The 17,341-nt window shown below is 40.1% G+C and overlaps 1 protein-coding gene across 1 annotated transcript in view; it reads right to left on the bottom strand.

Annotated features, from left to right (window-relative positions):
- Positions 1 to 4,759: 4,759 nt before the first annotated feature.
- The window catches only part of fbxo46 (F-box protein 46), a 26,752-nt gene continuing 14,170 nt past the window's right edge, over positions 4,760 to 17,341 (bottom strand). The window contains exon 2 of the mRNA XM_039768125.1: positions 4,760 to 8,014. Within this exon, the coding sequence (XP_039624059.1) occupies positions 5,784 to 7,889 (2,106 nt within the window). The 5' untranslated portion in view covers positions 7,890 to 8,014 and the 3' untranslated portion in view covers positions 4,760 to 5,783. The remainder of the gene's footprint in view (positions 8,015 to 17,341) is intronic.

The raw sequence follows: 17,341 nt of genomic DNA, 5'->3' as shown, positions 1-17,341 counted from the left end.
TGAGTGAATGAATATACAGGGTGGCACACGAAAAACCAAACCGTCTCTGACCGGCTGGCTCAAGTTATTATACAGGCAGGTGCTGTAAGCAAAGAGCAGTATTCATGTGAAAAAATTGGCGTCTGGTGTGCAGTATCTGCTACACAGATTGTGGGTCCCATATTTTTTGAGACAACAGTCAACACTGCTGTGCATATGGGAATCTTCGAGGAATTTTGCACAAAATTGACCCCCGAAGAACAATAGTACACCATCTTTCAACAGGATAGAGTGACATGTCACATTTCTTGTGAGTCACTTTCTCAAATTCACAATGTCTTCACAGAGGAACAGACTGTCAGCAAAGGTTTGTGGCCACTAAGATCACCGGACCTATCCACTTGTGACTTTTACCTGTGGAGCAATCTGAAGGGAAAAGTGTATGTCAATAATCCAAAGACATTAAGTTAGAGGAACTTAAGAACAATATTCAGAGTGAAATTGAAAAAATTGAAGTGGCTGAGCTGTGTCGCATCTATGACAATACGGTGCGGCGTGCAGAAAAGTGTATTGACACACAAGGAAATCATTTCCAGAACCTCCTCTAACCAGTTAAGTACAGATTATTGTATTGCATATCTTTCATTTAGTGTATGGGCTAAGAAACGTACGTCAATGCTGGAGTTTCAGAGACGATTTGGTTTTTTGTGTGCCACCCTGTAGCAGTCCTTGACACAAATACCAGAAACTAGCAAATACTGTATTATCCCATTGTACAAAATGAGCAATCGGGTTGATCTGAGTAACTACAGGCCAGTACTCAATGTGCATCATTGGTAAACTAAGGGTTCGGAGAGAGGAGGTTGTGTTACACTAATATGCTGGAATTTCTTACAGGAGCAACAAAAGCAGTGTATAGGTTATCTATCTCGATTTTCAGAAGGCTTTTGATCAGTTAACTGATCTTATGAAAAAGTGGGAATTCAAGGTGTAATGTGTAGGTGGATACAAAATTGGGCCAGAAACAGAAAGCAGAGGGTTATGGTGCGAGAAGATTTTCAGAATTAGGTGATGTGAAAAGTGGTGATCCTCAGGGGTCAGTGCTCTTCTATTAACAAACTGGTAAACTGCATTACATGATACCAAACTAGGAGAAAAAGGAACCTGGATATCACATAGGCTTTGGCAGATTTGTGGCACATGAAATTTAATCAGAGCTGATATAATGTATTATAGGAAGTAGAAGTGTTACCTTTGAATACACGATGGTAGGTCTGAAACTTGAAGTTACAAAAAAGGTGAAGGACTTATTGGGACAGTGAATTCTTCTTTATCTGCATCAAGGTAGTGTACAGAAGTGATCAAGAATGCTAATAGAATGTAATTGTATGTATAACCATGTGTGGAGTACAAGTCAAGTGGGTTATGCTCAAGTTATTAAATAAAACCCACTAGTGGGGCTTCCAATTGAGTACCGAGTGTAGTTTTGGTCCCTATATTACTAAAAAAACAAAAGCAGAGAAAGTCGATAGGAGAGACCAACAAGATCTATCAGGAGAGTCTGAAGGAATTGAAATGTTTTAGCAGAGGCAGACAGAAATTAAGAGGTGATGCAATCAAAGAGCTTGAAATCGTGAAAGGAATAGGTACAGCGGATCTAAGCCATTATTTGAAAGTAAATTCTTCTAAAAGAACACAGGAATACAGCTGGAAACTTATGGGCAGATTTTGCACACATTAGAAAAGCGTTTCTTCACACAAAGAACCAATGAGACAAATGAAATTACTAAGAAGTGTGGTGGAGAGTTAGGCTTCAGGGGCCTTTAAATCTCAACTTGTTATTTTAGTCAATGTATGTGATTAGAATGGAGAATTTCTCTGATGTCTCTGGGAATTGGGAGCAAAGGAAGAGGGCATGGCATGCAAATATCACAAGGGAGATTTGGAAGACAAGCATCTGAAGCTAAGCAACTGCACTGTATGTCACCTTCTGGTGGAAATCTTGGATATTCAATTTACTTAAGCAAATCAAGTTGGGGAGCGTGCACTGGTACAGTGCGTTGCCGCAACCACTACGCGGAAAAATAACTTGGGATCCTGGTTGGCAACCCCAGGGCAGACACGCGGTCCAGCCCTACCCTCCGGAAATTACCCTCTATCTGCCACAGCCAGGTGTTACGTGGGTGACCCCTTGGCCTGGTCCAGCCACTCGGGTCCCCAACAATGAGGATCTTATGAGCTGGATCACCCTTGGGGAAACGCGCCTCATGGCCGTACTGCTGTAACTGACGGTCCCACACAATGCAGTTAATGTGCCTCATTCAGGACTTAATTGAGCAACCGTTCATTCGACACAAAGTCAAACCAACAGTACCCAAGGATTTTCCAGAGAGACACAGTACCAAAGGAGTCCAATCTTCGTCTCAGGTCACTGGATAGTGTCCATATCTCACAGCCATATAGCAAGACAGGAAACACCAGGCCTCTAAAGACTTGGACCTTCATCCATTTGCATAGATATCAGGAGTGCCACACACCCCTTACCAGTGACCTCCTGACACCCTGCCATGCTCTTCCAATCCGTCTACTGACTTCACAGGAAGAGTCAGAGACATGAATGTCACCGTCAAGGTAAGTAAACCTCTCAACAAGGTCAACACTCTCACCACAGACAGACACACTGCTGATGGCCGTGTCCAAGAGGTTATTAAAGGCCTGGATCTTGGTTTTTATCAGGACACTCGCAGGACCAGACACTCGGACTTCTCAGTCTCTCGAGAGCACTGATCAGAACCTCCATTGACTCCACGAAGACCACAGCATTGTCAACAAAGTCAAGATCCGTGAATCTTTCTTCACCAACAGATGCCCCACAGCCTTGCCCAACACCCAGTCCATACAAGCATTGAACAGAGTAGGAGCAGAACACACCCCTGACGAACCCCAGAATCAACTGGGAAAAACACAGAGGTCCTGCCTCCACTCTGCACAGTACTCACAGTACCAGTGTGCAGGCCAGCCATGATATCCAGTAACCTTGAGGGGATCCTGTGAACCCTCAGGATGTCCCACAGGGCAGCTCGATCAACTGAGTCAAACGCTTTGTGAAAATCGACAAAGGCTGCAAAGAAACTATCGATATTTGCGTTTTTGCTCTGTTTGAACCCTCAGTGCCAGGATGCAGTTGATGGTAGACTTCTTAGGCGTAAAACCAGACTATTCCGGTCGCTGGTAGGTGAGCAAGTGATCGTGGATCCTATTGAGGACGACCTTAGCAAGGACCTTACCCGGAACCGAGAGCAGTGTTATCCCCCTGCATTTGCTGAAATCCAGGCCATCACCCTTCCCTTTCCAGACATGGACGACAAGTCCCATTTTCCAGTCAGTTGGGATGATGCCAGTCTCCCAAATGGAAGCAAAGATTGCTTGCAATGCCAGGAGGAAAGTTCACCCCGGATACCACAGATCCCTGCAACCTTTCACCCCCATCAGCTGGTTCACCACCTGTGCAACCTTAGTGAGACTGGGTGGTTCATAGCTAACTGGAGGATCAGCCTCAAGAACCGTGGACCCAGAGATATCCAACGGTCTAGCTGGAGGATCAGCTTTGAACAACTGCTCAAAGTAGCCAGCCCAGTGGGTCACAACTGCAGTATCATCCCGTAAGGACCGCTCCCATCAGCTACTTGGACTGCAACTCTCCGAGGAACAGATTCAGATGTGCGTAATGCTTCGATTCCTCTGTAAGCAGGACGTGGGTCACTAGACCACAGATGGTGTGTCACTTGCTCAGATTCCTCTGACAAACGCCTCTTAAGCAATCTTTTCTTAAAAGTCAAAAATCAGGAAATGGTTCACAGAAGGCAACAAAAGGAAACTTTTTTATTGTAAAAATAACAAATACATATATGTGGTTGTTTGCTTTTTTTTCCTCCCACCTCCATTAAACACTTTAAATAAACTTGTTCATTCTACTGTATACAACCACAACTCAAGAACAGGCTTGTTAAGAGGAAAGTAGGACTCAACGTATCAACAGACCCACCCCGATCCTCTCCAACCCACAACACACACATCACTGACAAGTTTCTGTGATGGGCTGCACCATTTCTACATTATCATTTGATCATTCACATGCACAACAGCCACAATTCAATCAAGTCAAATAAAGTTATTTCACATTATTATATGCATAACAAAACAAAACAAATCCTCTGGAAGGAAAAGGATGACGCTAGAAGAAAAAGACAAAAGTAAAAACACACAAAAGACTAATCCGGCTCCTTGGTTTAAAGTCGAATCCTCAAAAGGGTAGCAAAATGACTAATTAAAAAACTAATCCAAAAAGGAAAATCCAAACATTTCTAAGACAGAGTTTGCAAATTGTGACTAGTCAAAGGCCAGCTTCCTATAAAGCTGAAGAAAACCTTCCTCGGCGATTTGCTACACAAATGTCAACTTCAACCTGGGAGACAGGGAAAAGGATAAGAAAGAACAGAAATAAAGTGTAGGAGAAAATGTCTCTGCTTACCAGCCAATGAAAAAAATGGGGCATTTAAAGCAGTAAAAAATAGTTTTTCAGTGGCACAAAGCATCCCAAAAGGTTTAGCTGCCTGTGAAAAGCCAAGCAAATAAGGACAGACTGGCTTGTCAAGATGTACAATATGGGATTTACTGCGGCAGTGCCCGATCCATCTGTGCCTAATTCACAGGCTGTACAATAACATCACACACTGGGCAAGAGGGGGGAAGAGTGTCGACGGTACACAGATAACAGTGATTGTAACTTACAAGTATAAATGACAAAAAAATAAAAGACAGTGCTGCTTGTTAGCAGAGTCAATCAGCATTAAAGTATCCCAGAGAAGTGACTCTCTATGGTCATTCTATTTAGTGCAAAATTGTGAGGTGCTGAATTCCCTGCCTGCCCCTGTCACAAGCATTTGGAGGCAAGCAAGTATAATATATATATATTTTTTTTTTACAATTTTTATAGAAAAACAAAAAAAAAAAATGGTGAATTTGAATGATCTGGAAAAAAAGCATGTTGACAAAAAACTTGTCATTTGAAATTCACTGATCAATGACTTGGGACTTTTTGACTGACCAGATGGACAAGGCACCCGCTGAATGAACCACTTCACATTTTGGAAATTTGCAAGCCTGTAGCCGGCAGTTTATTTTTATTTATTTTTGTTCCAGCCTGTTTCACAAAGCCACACAGTTAAAACAAAAAGAAAAAAAAAAAAAAAACAAGAATCAAACTTGGGTCACAAGTGACCAAGTGACAAGACTGTGAAGCAAAGCCCAAAAAGCAAAGCTGCCACAATCCACCAATTTCTAAAATGAATCTGGCACAAGGAGCATTGGCTCCCTGTCTAGTAGATAATATGATATGATTAAAAGAATACATATAAATAAATAAAATTTGTAATTGAAGAACATAAATGAACATGCCTAGTGGCTGGAACAAAAAGCAGAAAAAGTTAAAGAGGTTCAATTTTGTTTTTTTCTGTCCAACTCATTTTTCAAATGACATGCTGCTTAGCATGGCAGTAGGGGATGTAAGACCAGGTGAGGCACAGGGTTTAAGAATTAAGCAAAAACCAGTGTTAGGAAAAGAAACAAAAAACCCACCACAACAATGTACACTTGCACACTCTGACACACACACACACACACACGCACGCACGCACGCACACAAACCCCTCCGCCATAAAGTTAACATTCAATGAATGGCTTCATTACAGCAAGGGTTGTCCCACTCCATCCCATAAACAGCCTGCGCCCACCAATTGCCAGTTTCACCTCCCATCCTCTCTCCTGGCACGCGTCTGGACAAGCTCACAGGGCTGCACCCAGTTGTTGTCATGAAGCCCCACCCGGCAGCCCGGCGTGTCCTTATCAGTACGCCGACAGCACATCCAATAAGAGCGTCCATAAGGCAAATCGTGGTGGTAAGGTTTTGGGTGCCAGCGGCAGAGTGACACATCCCCTTTCTCGTAATGCTTTTTGCATTGCTTGCAGGGATCATCCCGGTATAAGGGGTCCTGGTTCCAGAGGGAGTCAGTGGCATGAATGCCATAAGTTTCGATAAGCACCTTGAAGTAATGGCAGGTGCACTTAAGGGCTGCAAGTGAGCGAGTGGGTAAATAACTGAAAATGTTCACCATGATGTGGTCAGGGAGCAGCAACATATATTGTCTGGGTTCCAGTAAGCGCTGAATCTTGAAACGAATTTCAAGAAAGTCATGGGAGACATGGCGGTAGAGTCGGCACAAGGAGGTATCCGAGGGGTCACCTTCGGGACCAGTACAGGGAGAGTCGCAAGATTCCAGGTGCTCCCTGCCACTGTTAACGCTGGTGCATTCAAGGGAACCATGCATCTGGCCAACCCTTCCATCTTCCTCCTCAGTGTGAGTGGGCGGTGTGTGGAGGAAGAAGAGCTGTCCAGGGGGAGGTGGGTTCTCTTCACAACCTGAGAAGGAGGAGGAGTCGGGAGCTGGTGATGTGACAGTAAAACAGACAGTCTCTTCCTTAACATTCTCTGTGCTGTCCTTCCCATAAAAGACACACTGGTCCACTGCACCAGTCACAACCACCTCAACATGAAAGCCAGATACACACTCTCTCATACGGTCACTGGTACTCTTCTTCTCTGCAGAGGCTACATCACCTGTGGACTCTTTGCTAGCAGGGGCAGTTGGTCGCTCCGTGGTTATATCCGCTCGTGTTTCTGCCCCACCAAGTAAGAACTCCATGTTACTGGAGGGTAGAGTCTCCCTAGAAGAAGGGCTAACCAGCTGGTAGAGGTCACAGGTGATTTTCTCCTTGGCTCTGGCTCCCCCATTAGGGCTGCTCCCACCACAGCTGAGAAACATACAGTTGGGACGACCGGCAGTACCAGGCTCAGCCTGGGAGCGAAGATCCATACTGGAGACTCGAAAGGCTATCCGAACCTCCCCACTAGGGCCACTGCTGCCATTGCCTCCAGTTTCTCCCCCAGATGTCTTCTCGGGTGAAACCCCTGCACGTCTCAAGAGGGCACTTTCCAACTGCTGCTGCTGAGACTCAAAGTGTGCAATGGCCTCTGCAACTCGTCGAGAATCCGGAGGTTTTCGTTCTGCTGGAAGAAAGGAGGATATGGTGGAAACCGGAGGTTCCTCCTTAGATAAAAACACCACTGGGCCATGAGTGGTGGCAGAATGGGATGAAGCTGAATTACGGATTCCACTGTGGTTGTGTGAAGACCCCAGTCCACTAACACTCTGTAGGGCTAGAGCAGTCCTTTGTTCCACTAGTGCTACCATCTCTGCCACAGACAACAGATCTGTCTCGCTCGGCTCAGAGTCCAGGCCCTCCGTCTCACCCACCTCTGCCTCTTTCTCCTTGCTTGCTGGTGAATTAGCCCCCCTAGCTTTGCTGGGGTCATAAGATGAGCAGCGGCGGCGCTTAGCTTTAGAGCCATCTGTACTCCAGTTTCCTTTGACTTTCATTGTGTTTGGACGGGCTAGGGCAACTCCGCTGCACTGATGGGCAACAAAAAAGGCAATTTTTTCCTTTGTATTTCCAGGCTTGATAACATACCAAGTATCCAGCAGCACCCGGCCCTCCTCCATCTGATTTCCTCCAGAAGATGTGATGGAGGAGGGAGGAGGTGGCGGCATGTTTTCAGAAGCAGTGTCTTCCTCACTCTGCCCGTTGTGCGGGCCTCTGCGAACAAGATCATTTGGACTCTTTAGGAGGGTAGGAGTGCTGCCACCAACTCCACCACTACTGCCACCAACTCCACCACCAGTGCCACTGCTGCTGCCTCCCACTGTCCCACCTGCACAAGCCTTGTTTTGGGAATAAGTCCCAAAGGGCCGAGGGCACCACAGGCGAATGTGAGAAAACGTTTCTGGGTCCATCACTGGGTCCTGGAGGACATGGTGTGGCTCAGGAATCCTTCTGCTTTCACACACTTGAGTGACTGGCTCCCAAACTGCTCATATTCACACATCTGGATCCTCTCAGGACAGATGGATGAGAAAATCTGCAATGTGAAAAGGGGAAAAAGATTTTCAGTAACTTTATTGAGTCTTTGAAGGAGACTGAACACACAGCAGGTGGAATCTACATGTTAGACAAGTTTCTAAAACCAACCATCAACATCAGAGAATCATAGTGGGCAGCAAATTCAAAATGTCACATGTTAGCTCCCTTAAAGAGGTACCGCTAATCAAAACTTAGTCTGAGATTGCTGAATTATGGGAAAAGAAGAGACCGCTGCCACAGGATCAGTAAAACGTACAAATCAGTGGTTTTCTAGTTTTAAGGCATTTTATAGCTTTAGTTTTTATATCATTTTAGATTTTTAATTTTTTTTTTTAATCTTTCTCCATTTTCTGATTTTTGTTTTTTTTTGGATTTTCACTCATTTTATTTTTTCTAGTAATTAACTTTTATTGTCATATTTTATTATTAATTTTGCATTAGTTAACCCTTGAGATTCACAGGGGTTAGGGGCACAGGACCACTGCAAATGCGAAAATCCTCAAATATATGTTTTTGGCCCCCACTTCACCTCCTAATACTGTACTGTTGACTACAAGCGATACCATATAATAAGGTCGAATTTACAAATTATAGACAAAGTACAGATATAAAAACAAAACAAAAAATAAAATTACTATATCAAATACTGTACTGCCAACAGTAAGAGTTTCTAAGCTCACTGGTGCAGCTGCAGCAATGCAATGGTGTCATGGATATCATGTTCTTTGTCTGCTTGTACCCGACTGCAGACTCGTTAAAGGAATACATTTTTTTTCTAAAGTTACTTAACCCATGTAGTTTGCAGTGGTGGCTGAGAAAAAAAAATCTAATTTAATGGTATCAGGCAGTGACTAATTCTGGACAACGATAAACTGTGAAAAACGTCCAAGAGTTGTTGTGGGGGGGCGTGGGGATGGATTCTCACGCAACTTGCTTAATCCAAAAGCCAGATATCCATTTGAAAGGTCAAAACATACCAAACATGTGCATACTTTGTTAAAACGTCATTAACAGTTAATTCCGGGAAAGACAGCATTCACAATAAGGGGAAAACGACAATGTAAGCATATGACTAAATTGATTGAACAATATTATCTGCATTATTCTAAATAACAGTTGTTATTAACCTGCTGCTAAATCATGTTTGAAGTAATTCGTACCACAGGAATGGTGGAGCTCCCCTAACCGATATAAAAATAGGACAGGTTAAAAAATAAGACAGTAGGGTTTGGAGCATGGAGGGAAGTTCAGTGGCATCAATCTCTAATCTTTTAGCAAGCCCTTGATCTTCTTCCCCATCATGTACCAATCATACTCCCACTGTACATTAAATCAGTTGCTTTCCAAGTTCTTAGTAATTTGTTAAAATTATATAAATGTTTTAACTTATATTATTAGTTAGACAGGGTACTTATTCACTTCCTTTTTTCCTTTCATAGGGTAATATTGATATTGATTTTGCACTAATATTGGTTGTTTTGATTTAATAGATTTTTTCTATGGGAAATTATTGGATACTTCTCTATTGGGCATACTTTCAAAAAAAGCTGTTTAATAAAATGTATCAATTAGTTACATACCCTCCACCATTAAAACACACATAAATCAATGCTATTTTCCAAATCACTTGAACTGGACTCTACTGTGCATGGAGGCCATTGAGTCACAAGCTTCGTGATCGTTTTCTTCTTCTTTTTTTTTTTTTTTACTCCAATGTAAAGTGCTGTTTAAAAACACATATTTAATGTAGTCTATGAACATATGTAAATGCAATCTGTTATCGTTATTACTTTTGAGTATAACTAATTATTACAAAACTATTTAACAGTCAAAAATGTAATAAGAGACTCTTGGATGAAGTAAATAAAATGTAAAATGCTACGGCTTTAATTTCAGTTAAGTTAGATGCCAAACACGCCTGACTATTGCACCATGTGTACATCTAACTTCTTTATTTTTGAGATTCTCTTTCCAAGTAGTAAGGTTACTGCACACATATACTCATATTGTTCCATATCTTCTGATGTTAACTACATGCCATTTACCCATTTTAAAACTTATTCCCCCCAAAAGGGACTCTTACTTTGCTTCTTGTTTGACAAAATTGATAAAGTCACGTTTTGTACTGCGTTAATAAGAGCCATAGAAATAGAGATGAGTTTTTTTTTCTTCTCCCCATGTATATGCTGCATTTCTATAAGTATGCTATTTACATTAAATACTGAACATCTGTTATAGTAAAACCTTATTCAGTTAGTTAGCAACATGCAAAACCTGAGTAGCTCCCTGTGAGCTTTAACTGAGAGGATGTAATTTTTCAACTCATGTAAGAATAAACTCATTTTGACACTTGAGCCAAAACACTAATAACACACTAATATCTAGCTATAAAACAATATCTGATCACACACAGTCCACATAAAATTCCATACAGATACTGACCAAGCTTATAAATCTGAACTGAACTCATGGAACTGTGTATATATAACTTATTACAACCGCACCACCTCAAAGAGCTTCATAAAACAGAGACAGGAATACAAGAGTTTACAACCAAACACTGGAAGGACATTAACCATTCAATGGCAATTTCTTTGTGTGTTTGAAATCAGTAAAAGCACTCTTTATTTCAACTGTTCAGGATAAATCAATGTGACTTTTCACATTTATCCCAAATTAAGTAAACAAAAAAAATTAATAAATAAGTTAATTTGAACAGCAATAACAAATAAACACAAGTTACCTTGCAAAGTTGTCAAGTTTGACCTACCATTGACTTTAGTCTGTTCACCACCCAATTGTCTTTGTTTTAGCTCAGAGATGTTAAGACTTAAGTGTCCCAACTTTACAAAACGCAAAAATGTTTCCAAACACTGCCATATATCCTACAGGTCGACTTTGGTATGCCATAGTTTTTGTAATCACGGAGCTTCTGTAAAAGCTATACTTCCCCTTGGAACAAAGTACTTTCTACTTTAGTGAATGTTACTCTCCATTTAGGGTACTGTTTGTTTACATTCCCAAAAAAAAAAAAAATACATCATCTGTTCTTTAACTTGGTTATTATTGCTACAGGTTAAAATGTTCAATCATTATAAAATGGGGATCAAAAACAAACAAAAAAAAATACCTGGAGGGCACAGAATTTAGCCAGCACTTGAAAACATTGCAAGGGTTAAAAATATGTGCCCCTAGCACTTTAATAAAAAAAAAAAACACAGCCACCCGTCAAACAAAAACAAATCCAAGGCTACATGCAGACAGGTCTGTCCATTTTATCACTGCAGCTTACTCTAACAAAATTCTTACAAGAGCTACAGCACTATTCTTCTTTCTGACTTTGCACTAATTGCTTTTCTTGTGCTGCTCAGCAAGCATTTGGGCTGAAGCTGATATTTAACTGTCCAGGATGTTTTCTAATGAGGTTTCACTTCTATCAGATTTATCCTACACTGTGGTTCCTGCGCATTTTTTTTTTTTTTTAACACTTCTCTGGTGCAATTTTATCTTTAACCATTTCAATGCTTCCTCTTCAATGTCAAGGGCAAGCTGACTCAAGATTTTCTTTACCCTACACTGAGCATGTAAGAATACAAGCAATGTACCCATCAGCAGTGTGTTTTTGTAAAAGCATACAAGCTGAATAATTATGGCCTTTATTGTGGGAATAATGGGTGCAACCCTTCCAGAAACAACAAGCCCAGGGGTTATTTTGAAGGTGGTTATGCTTTTTACACCAAATGACACAAAGAAATTTCAAGCAAATCCATTACTTAATTAGGCATCCTTCTTCTCATTTGAATTTCAGCAGAATATAGCTCAACTGAAAGCACACTTCCATGTACAGGCTGCGTGTGACATACACAATTTTAGCACCAGTACTGTTTATTATATAACATGCAAGAAAATGTTAACACACAAAAATGCCATGTGATATGTGCAGTACTTTATATTAATGCACCTCTGAAGTGTAATTATGAAATACTAAACAACTGTCTAGAAGTGTCAAAGTCCATGGCTTATTAGAGATGCGTCATTTACATTAAAATTAGAATTTGTCAGTTCAATGTGCTCATTAAAGTTAGGGATTGCTCATTTCTTTCCACATACTGTACAGTATCTCACAAAACTGAGTACACCCCTAAGTGAAAAATGTCCAAATTTTGCCCAATTAGCCATTTTCCCTCCCCAGTGTCATGTGACTTGTTAGTTAGTTACTGGTCACTGGTAGTTCAACATGGCACCTCATGGCAAATAACTCTGAGGATCTGAAAAAAAAAGAATTGTTGCTCTAATTAATTTAGACATTAATGGCTGTGTGTCGAGTTATTTTGAAGGGACAGCAAATTTACACTGTTATACAAGCTGTACATGGACTACTTTAGATTGTATCGAAGTCTCATATCTTCAGTATTGTCCCTTGAAAAGAGATATAATAAAATATTTACAAAAATGTGAGGGGTGTACTCACTTTTGTGAGATAATGCAATTCCTCATAAAAGCAACCATGTCTTTCTTCTTCAGGGACACAATATATACTATAATTATCTTTTGTGAACAGGCTAGCATCTACTGAAACATGGTTGTAAGATTCAAAAGTTGTTTTTTTTTTTGGGAGGGGGGGCTATTGAGTATTCAAAGTGAAATAGTGACAGGGAGATATTAATGTACTTCCCTTGGGTATAGGTAAGAGGATGGCAGCCAAGTTTCTTATTTGAAAAGAACGGAGATTTTATTAATCGAAGAGGGCATGGTGGTTGATGCTGTTCTACTACAGCAGGCATACAGAAAGTATTTAAAATGTAGATATGCAATCAGCTTTAAATTTGACCATTTTTGTATATGTACATATTACATATACCTGTAGATATAAATATTTCATGCAATGGACTGGGCCTTACCCAGTATTGCTTCAGGATATCAAACAAGTTGTAGGTACTGTTTCAGATACGCAGTGTCATTACTGGTTGCAAGGGAAAGAAAAATAAAGTGCTAGATCAATACATCACAGCACTTAGGTTGTAAAGTGCCTTGGAGCTCCAAATGTGGAATGAGTAGATGAATTAGTATTTTTAATTAGAAGTGTCTATTCATACTACATTAAAAACAGCTTTAAGTGCATACAAAAGTGCTCAAAGGCCTTTTAGTTAGAAGGTGGAAAAAAATTACTAATTTCACAAAAGATGCACATTTCCTTTTAGAAAGCAACTGCATATAATTTTGGGAATACCACCAAAGTTTACAAAATATGTATGAGTGTTCAAAATGTAAAGCTGTTTTGAAACTAAAGCTAAGTTCATATAAATAGCTTTAGGATTCGGCATGACGGCTCTCTAAAAAACAGCTGAATACTATATGGTTGATTTGTCCGATTTCAAAGTTACAAAGATGTAATCTGGCACACTGGCTCTAAAATGGTTTTTCCTAGATTTTGAGTTAGTTTTGCTATATAGCCATAAACATTTTACATTAGTTACTGAATCGTTTTAATTAAAAAAAGTACAGGTGATGCATTTTAAGAACTGTTAATTTTATATGTACAGTGGAACCTCGGTTCACGAACATCCCGGTTCACGCCCAAAAAGCTTGCCAAACTTTTGCCTCGGTTCACAACCACACACTCGGTATACGAACAAGCCAGTTTCCCTTGCCTGTCTGAGCTGACAGAGAGAGAGCGAACCATCCCCCCCACCACAGGCAGCCTGAGAGAGAAAGAGAGCTGCCATGCTTTTTCATTTAAGCAAAGCCGCTCCTTGTTCATTGTTTTCAATAAGACGTGCACTCTCTTTGTGCTCTACAGTATTTCGTGTGCTTTTGCAGTTAACTATGGCTTCTAAGCAAGTGAAGAGTGGTCAGGAGAAAGTTTTGAAGAAAATTGAAATCGAAGTAAAGAAAGAAATTACAAGAGGTGGAAAAACTGTTTACCAGTTTACTCATTTACCAATCTGAGAACCCTCGTGCTTTCAAGCAGCATAATGTAAACAAAGCCAGACTGCCAGTAATGTGGAGGGTCACAAGAACTTTCTTTTTGGAATGGCTGCATGAGGCTTTCACTCCCACCAGCTAAACCGCTAAAAGCACCAGAAACCCAAGAAACCACCTGAAGGAAAACACTTCATGCCAGAACTCGTCTCATGCAAGGTTAGTTTTCTTGGTGGTTTTTGTATTACGGATTTTTAAAAGTTAAATTTTTAGTTCATAATGCGATTTGTTGCAATGTCATTTTTCTCTTTTTCAAATGTTCGCTTTTTTCCTTGTGCTTAAAACTCATGAAAGTGTTTACAGATGGAGTTTTTCATAGCGTGATTAGGTGCGATGTTACATTTTTTTTTTTCAAATGTTCGCTTTTTTCCTTGCGCTTAAAACTCATTAAAAAAATTGTTTACATGGAGGACTTCATCGTGTGATTTGTTGCAATGTTACTTTTTTGTGTGTGTGTGTGTGCGCGCGCACGCGCGCTACAGAGAGAGAGAGAGAGAGAGAGAGAGATCGCGCATGAGCCAGGCTGCTCCTGTAACTGAGGGAGGGAGGGAGGGAGGGAGGGAGGGGCTTTGGTGGGGTGTGTGCTACAGAGAGAGAGAGAGAGAGAGAGAGCGCGAGCGAGCCAGTTCGTGTAGCTGATCAGGGAGCCTGGGTGTTTTGTGTCAGTGTTATTCAATGTTTTTACATTAGTTTACTATTACACTGTGCATTCTATGGTGTAATTAACTATATTTGTGCTTAATCTTTAAATATTTTTACATATTTACATACAGTTTGTACGGTCTGGAACAGATTAATTGTATTTACATACAATCCTATGGGGGAAACTGCTTCGGTTCACGACCGAAGTTCTGGAACGAATTATGGTCGTGAACCGAGGTTCCACTGTATTCATTTTTTTGAGGTACTGTTGCTGCAAGGAAATTGTTTTCGATTGCTTTTCACAGGGTGTGCTTGACCTAAACTCAAAAATTTTCTTTTGTAGTCTGAGTCAGTGCACAATTTCATTGTTTAATGGACTGGAATGCTTCTGATGGGATTGGTTACTATGTGAAGAGATATTAAAACACTGGTTTTAGCAGAAAATATCACTCACAGCATGTTTAGTTCATCTTATATGTTCATATTTAATTCAAGAAATGTGTCTCATAAGGGATGCCAATTAATTCCAAAGTCCTAAGTAAAAAATAAACATACAATATCTAATATGTGGGGACACTATTTAGTTTGTCTCATTATTAAAAGAACACCATCCTGTGGAATTTTCTATTGCAATGACAGTACAACATTATAGGAGTGTGTAGTGGTTAACACTTTGAACTGTAGACCCTGAACCTTTCGGTTCAAATCTCACAACAGACACTATGTGACCATGAGCAGGTCACTTTATCTGCTTGTGCCAAAAAAAATGACAAAAGAAAAGTAATCAATTCTACATGCATCTCAAAATGTTCTAATCTGCCTTTGGTAAAGGCATGAGCCAAATAAAAAGTAATAAAAAGATTGTGGAACCAAAATATAGGGAAACCTCAATTTGCACAAATTCAACTTAACACGAGACTGGAGGCAGATAAAAAAAATGGAAGAGTGCACAAATTTTAACCAGTTACCCCACTTTTTCTTATACTATACAAGAAAGGCTACTTGTACAATCTGTGTCAGTCACTGCAGCACAGAAATATTTTATACACTTGCAATTATCATGGTTCTTTAGCTCCCTGCGGTCCACTATAATGTGATATTCCAAAATAAGTCAAGTTTACCATTCAATGGCATGAGAATCACTATATGAAACCCTTCTGCAGTCTGTGAAAGAAAGTGCTTGGTTAATGATCACACATTCACAGTTGGACAAGCAGTACTACTTTTATGCAGTCTCATTTACCTTGGTGTTGCATTTACCCTGGTGAAAGAATGAGGAAGCCGTGACCATGTATTTGCTTAATTCTCACACCCTTTCACTCTGTAGCAAATGGTAATGGGAGGAAAAGGGAGACAAAATTCCTCTTGTATTCTCACTAGTCTTACAGCATAGAGAAATTATTATATTTACCCTATCTCATTAGCAACACGTATCTGCTGTATTTCTGTAAACTAGCTAAGTGGAGAAATGCTCTGTTCAAACTGGCTGTATTGAACTAAAACAAGGTGCGTTATTCATCACAGCTAGAACTTAATAAATGGAGTCCTGGTGAGCATACAAAACATTACTCAACATGAGTATGTTGCATTTAAAGTTACTGATCCCCATTAATGGTGTTTATGCATACCATACATATTAAAATGCAACAGATAAAAAAGATGTTTGCAGTTATTTTGCAATCAATACAAGTGGCTTTCAAAGTATATTTTACTATAGGTGAATTTCCATTATATGCAATACTTAAAACATGTATAATTCTCAGCTGGCTGATTACTCTATTACTAAAAGTAATAATTGAATTGTTAAGAACATCTTTAGTAACTTGCCATTTATCTATTCTTATATTTATATAAGGATACGGATACACACACACACAACCAGGAAAAGCTTGGGTTGCTGCTGGAAGAGAAGTTGGAGAGGCCAGCAGGGAGCACTTACCCTACCATTCTTCAGATGAGATGTTATTAAAAATAAATAAATAGAAAAAAAAAATCAGGATGTGGACTCTCTCTGGTCATGAAAGATCCCTACGAGTCCATATTATCATCCTTGCACCCAGTTCTGGGTTGAAGGGAGCAGATGCCTATCCTGGTAAAATAAATACATTACTGTAAAAAATAAGAAAAAAGCCTACAGCATGACATACTTTGAATTGCCAATTAATTTAATGAGGGAAGAAAACTGTACTCATTACAAAATACCCATCAAGAAAAAGACCTGTGGAGAACGTGAAACTACCACGCAAGAATTGACTGAGCCAGCATTCCAACCCAGGCCCTTTAAATAGGGACGAAGCAGCTGCACACTGTGGAAGTTTGAATATATTACTCATACTTTCTGACTACTCAATACAATGGAGAAGCACTTTACACTGCTTGCGCATAGTTCCAGACACCAGAGTACAAATCCATGCCTAATTCTGCAAGCCTCAAAAATGTTCATGTGTAATGTCAGCTTTCCTACTTAAATATATCAAATGACAAATAGAACATTTTTCTTTAAAGTACTTCCTCTTAAGTATGGGAGTTTGTAATAAAAAGAAAGATTGGAAGAAAATGTGTAAGTATAAACTGAAATCTAGAAACATGTGATGTCTTTTAAAAGGACCTAAATAGTTGCTAGGCACTTTATAAATGTGTGTGTAATAAACATGCACTATATGGTGGCATAAAGAGGGCTAAAGCAAGTGTTGCTGAAAAA

Source organism: Polypterus senegalus, chromosome 11 (genome assembly GCF_016835505.1).
Source record: "Polypterus senegalus isolate Bchr_013 chromosome 11, ASM1683550v1, whole genome shotgun sequence".
NCBI classification, from domain to species: Eukaryota; Metazoa; Chordata; class Cladistia; order Polypteriformes; family Polypteridae; genus Polypterus; species Polypterus senegalus.
This window is presented reverse-complemented; position numbering and strand designations above follow the sequence as displayed.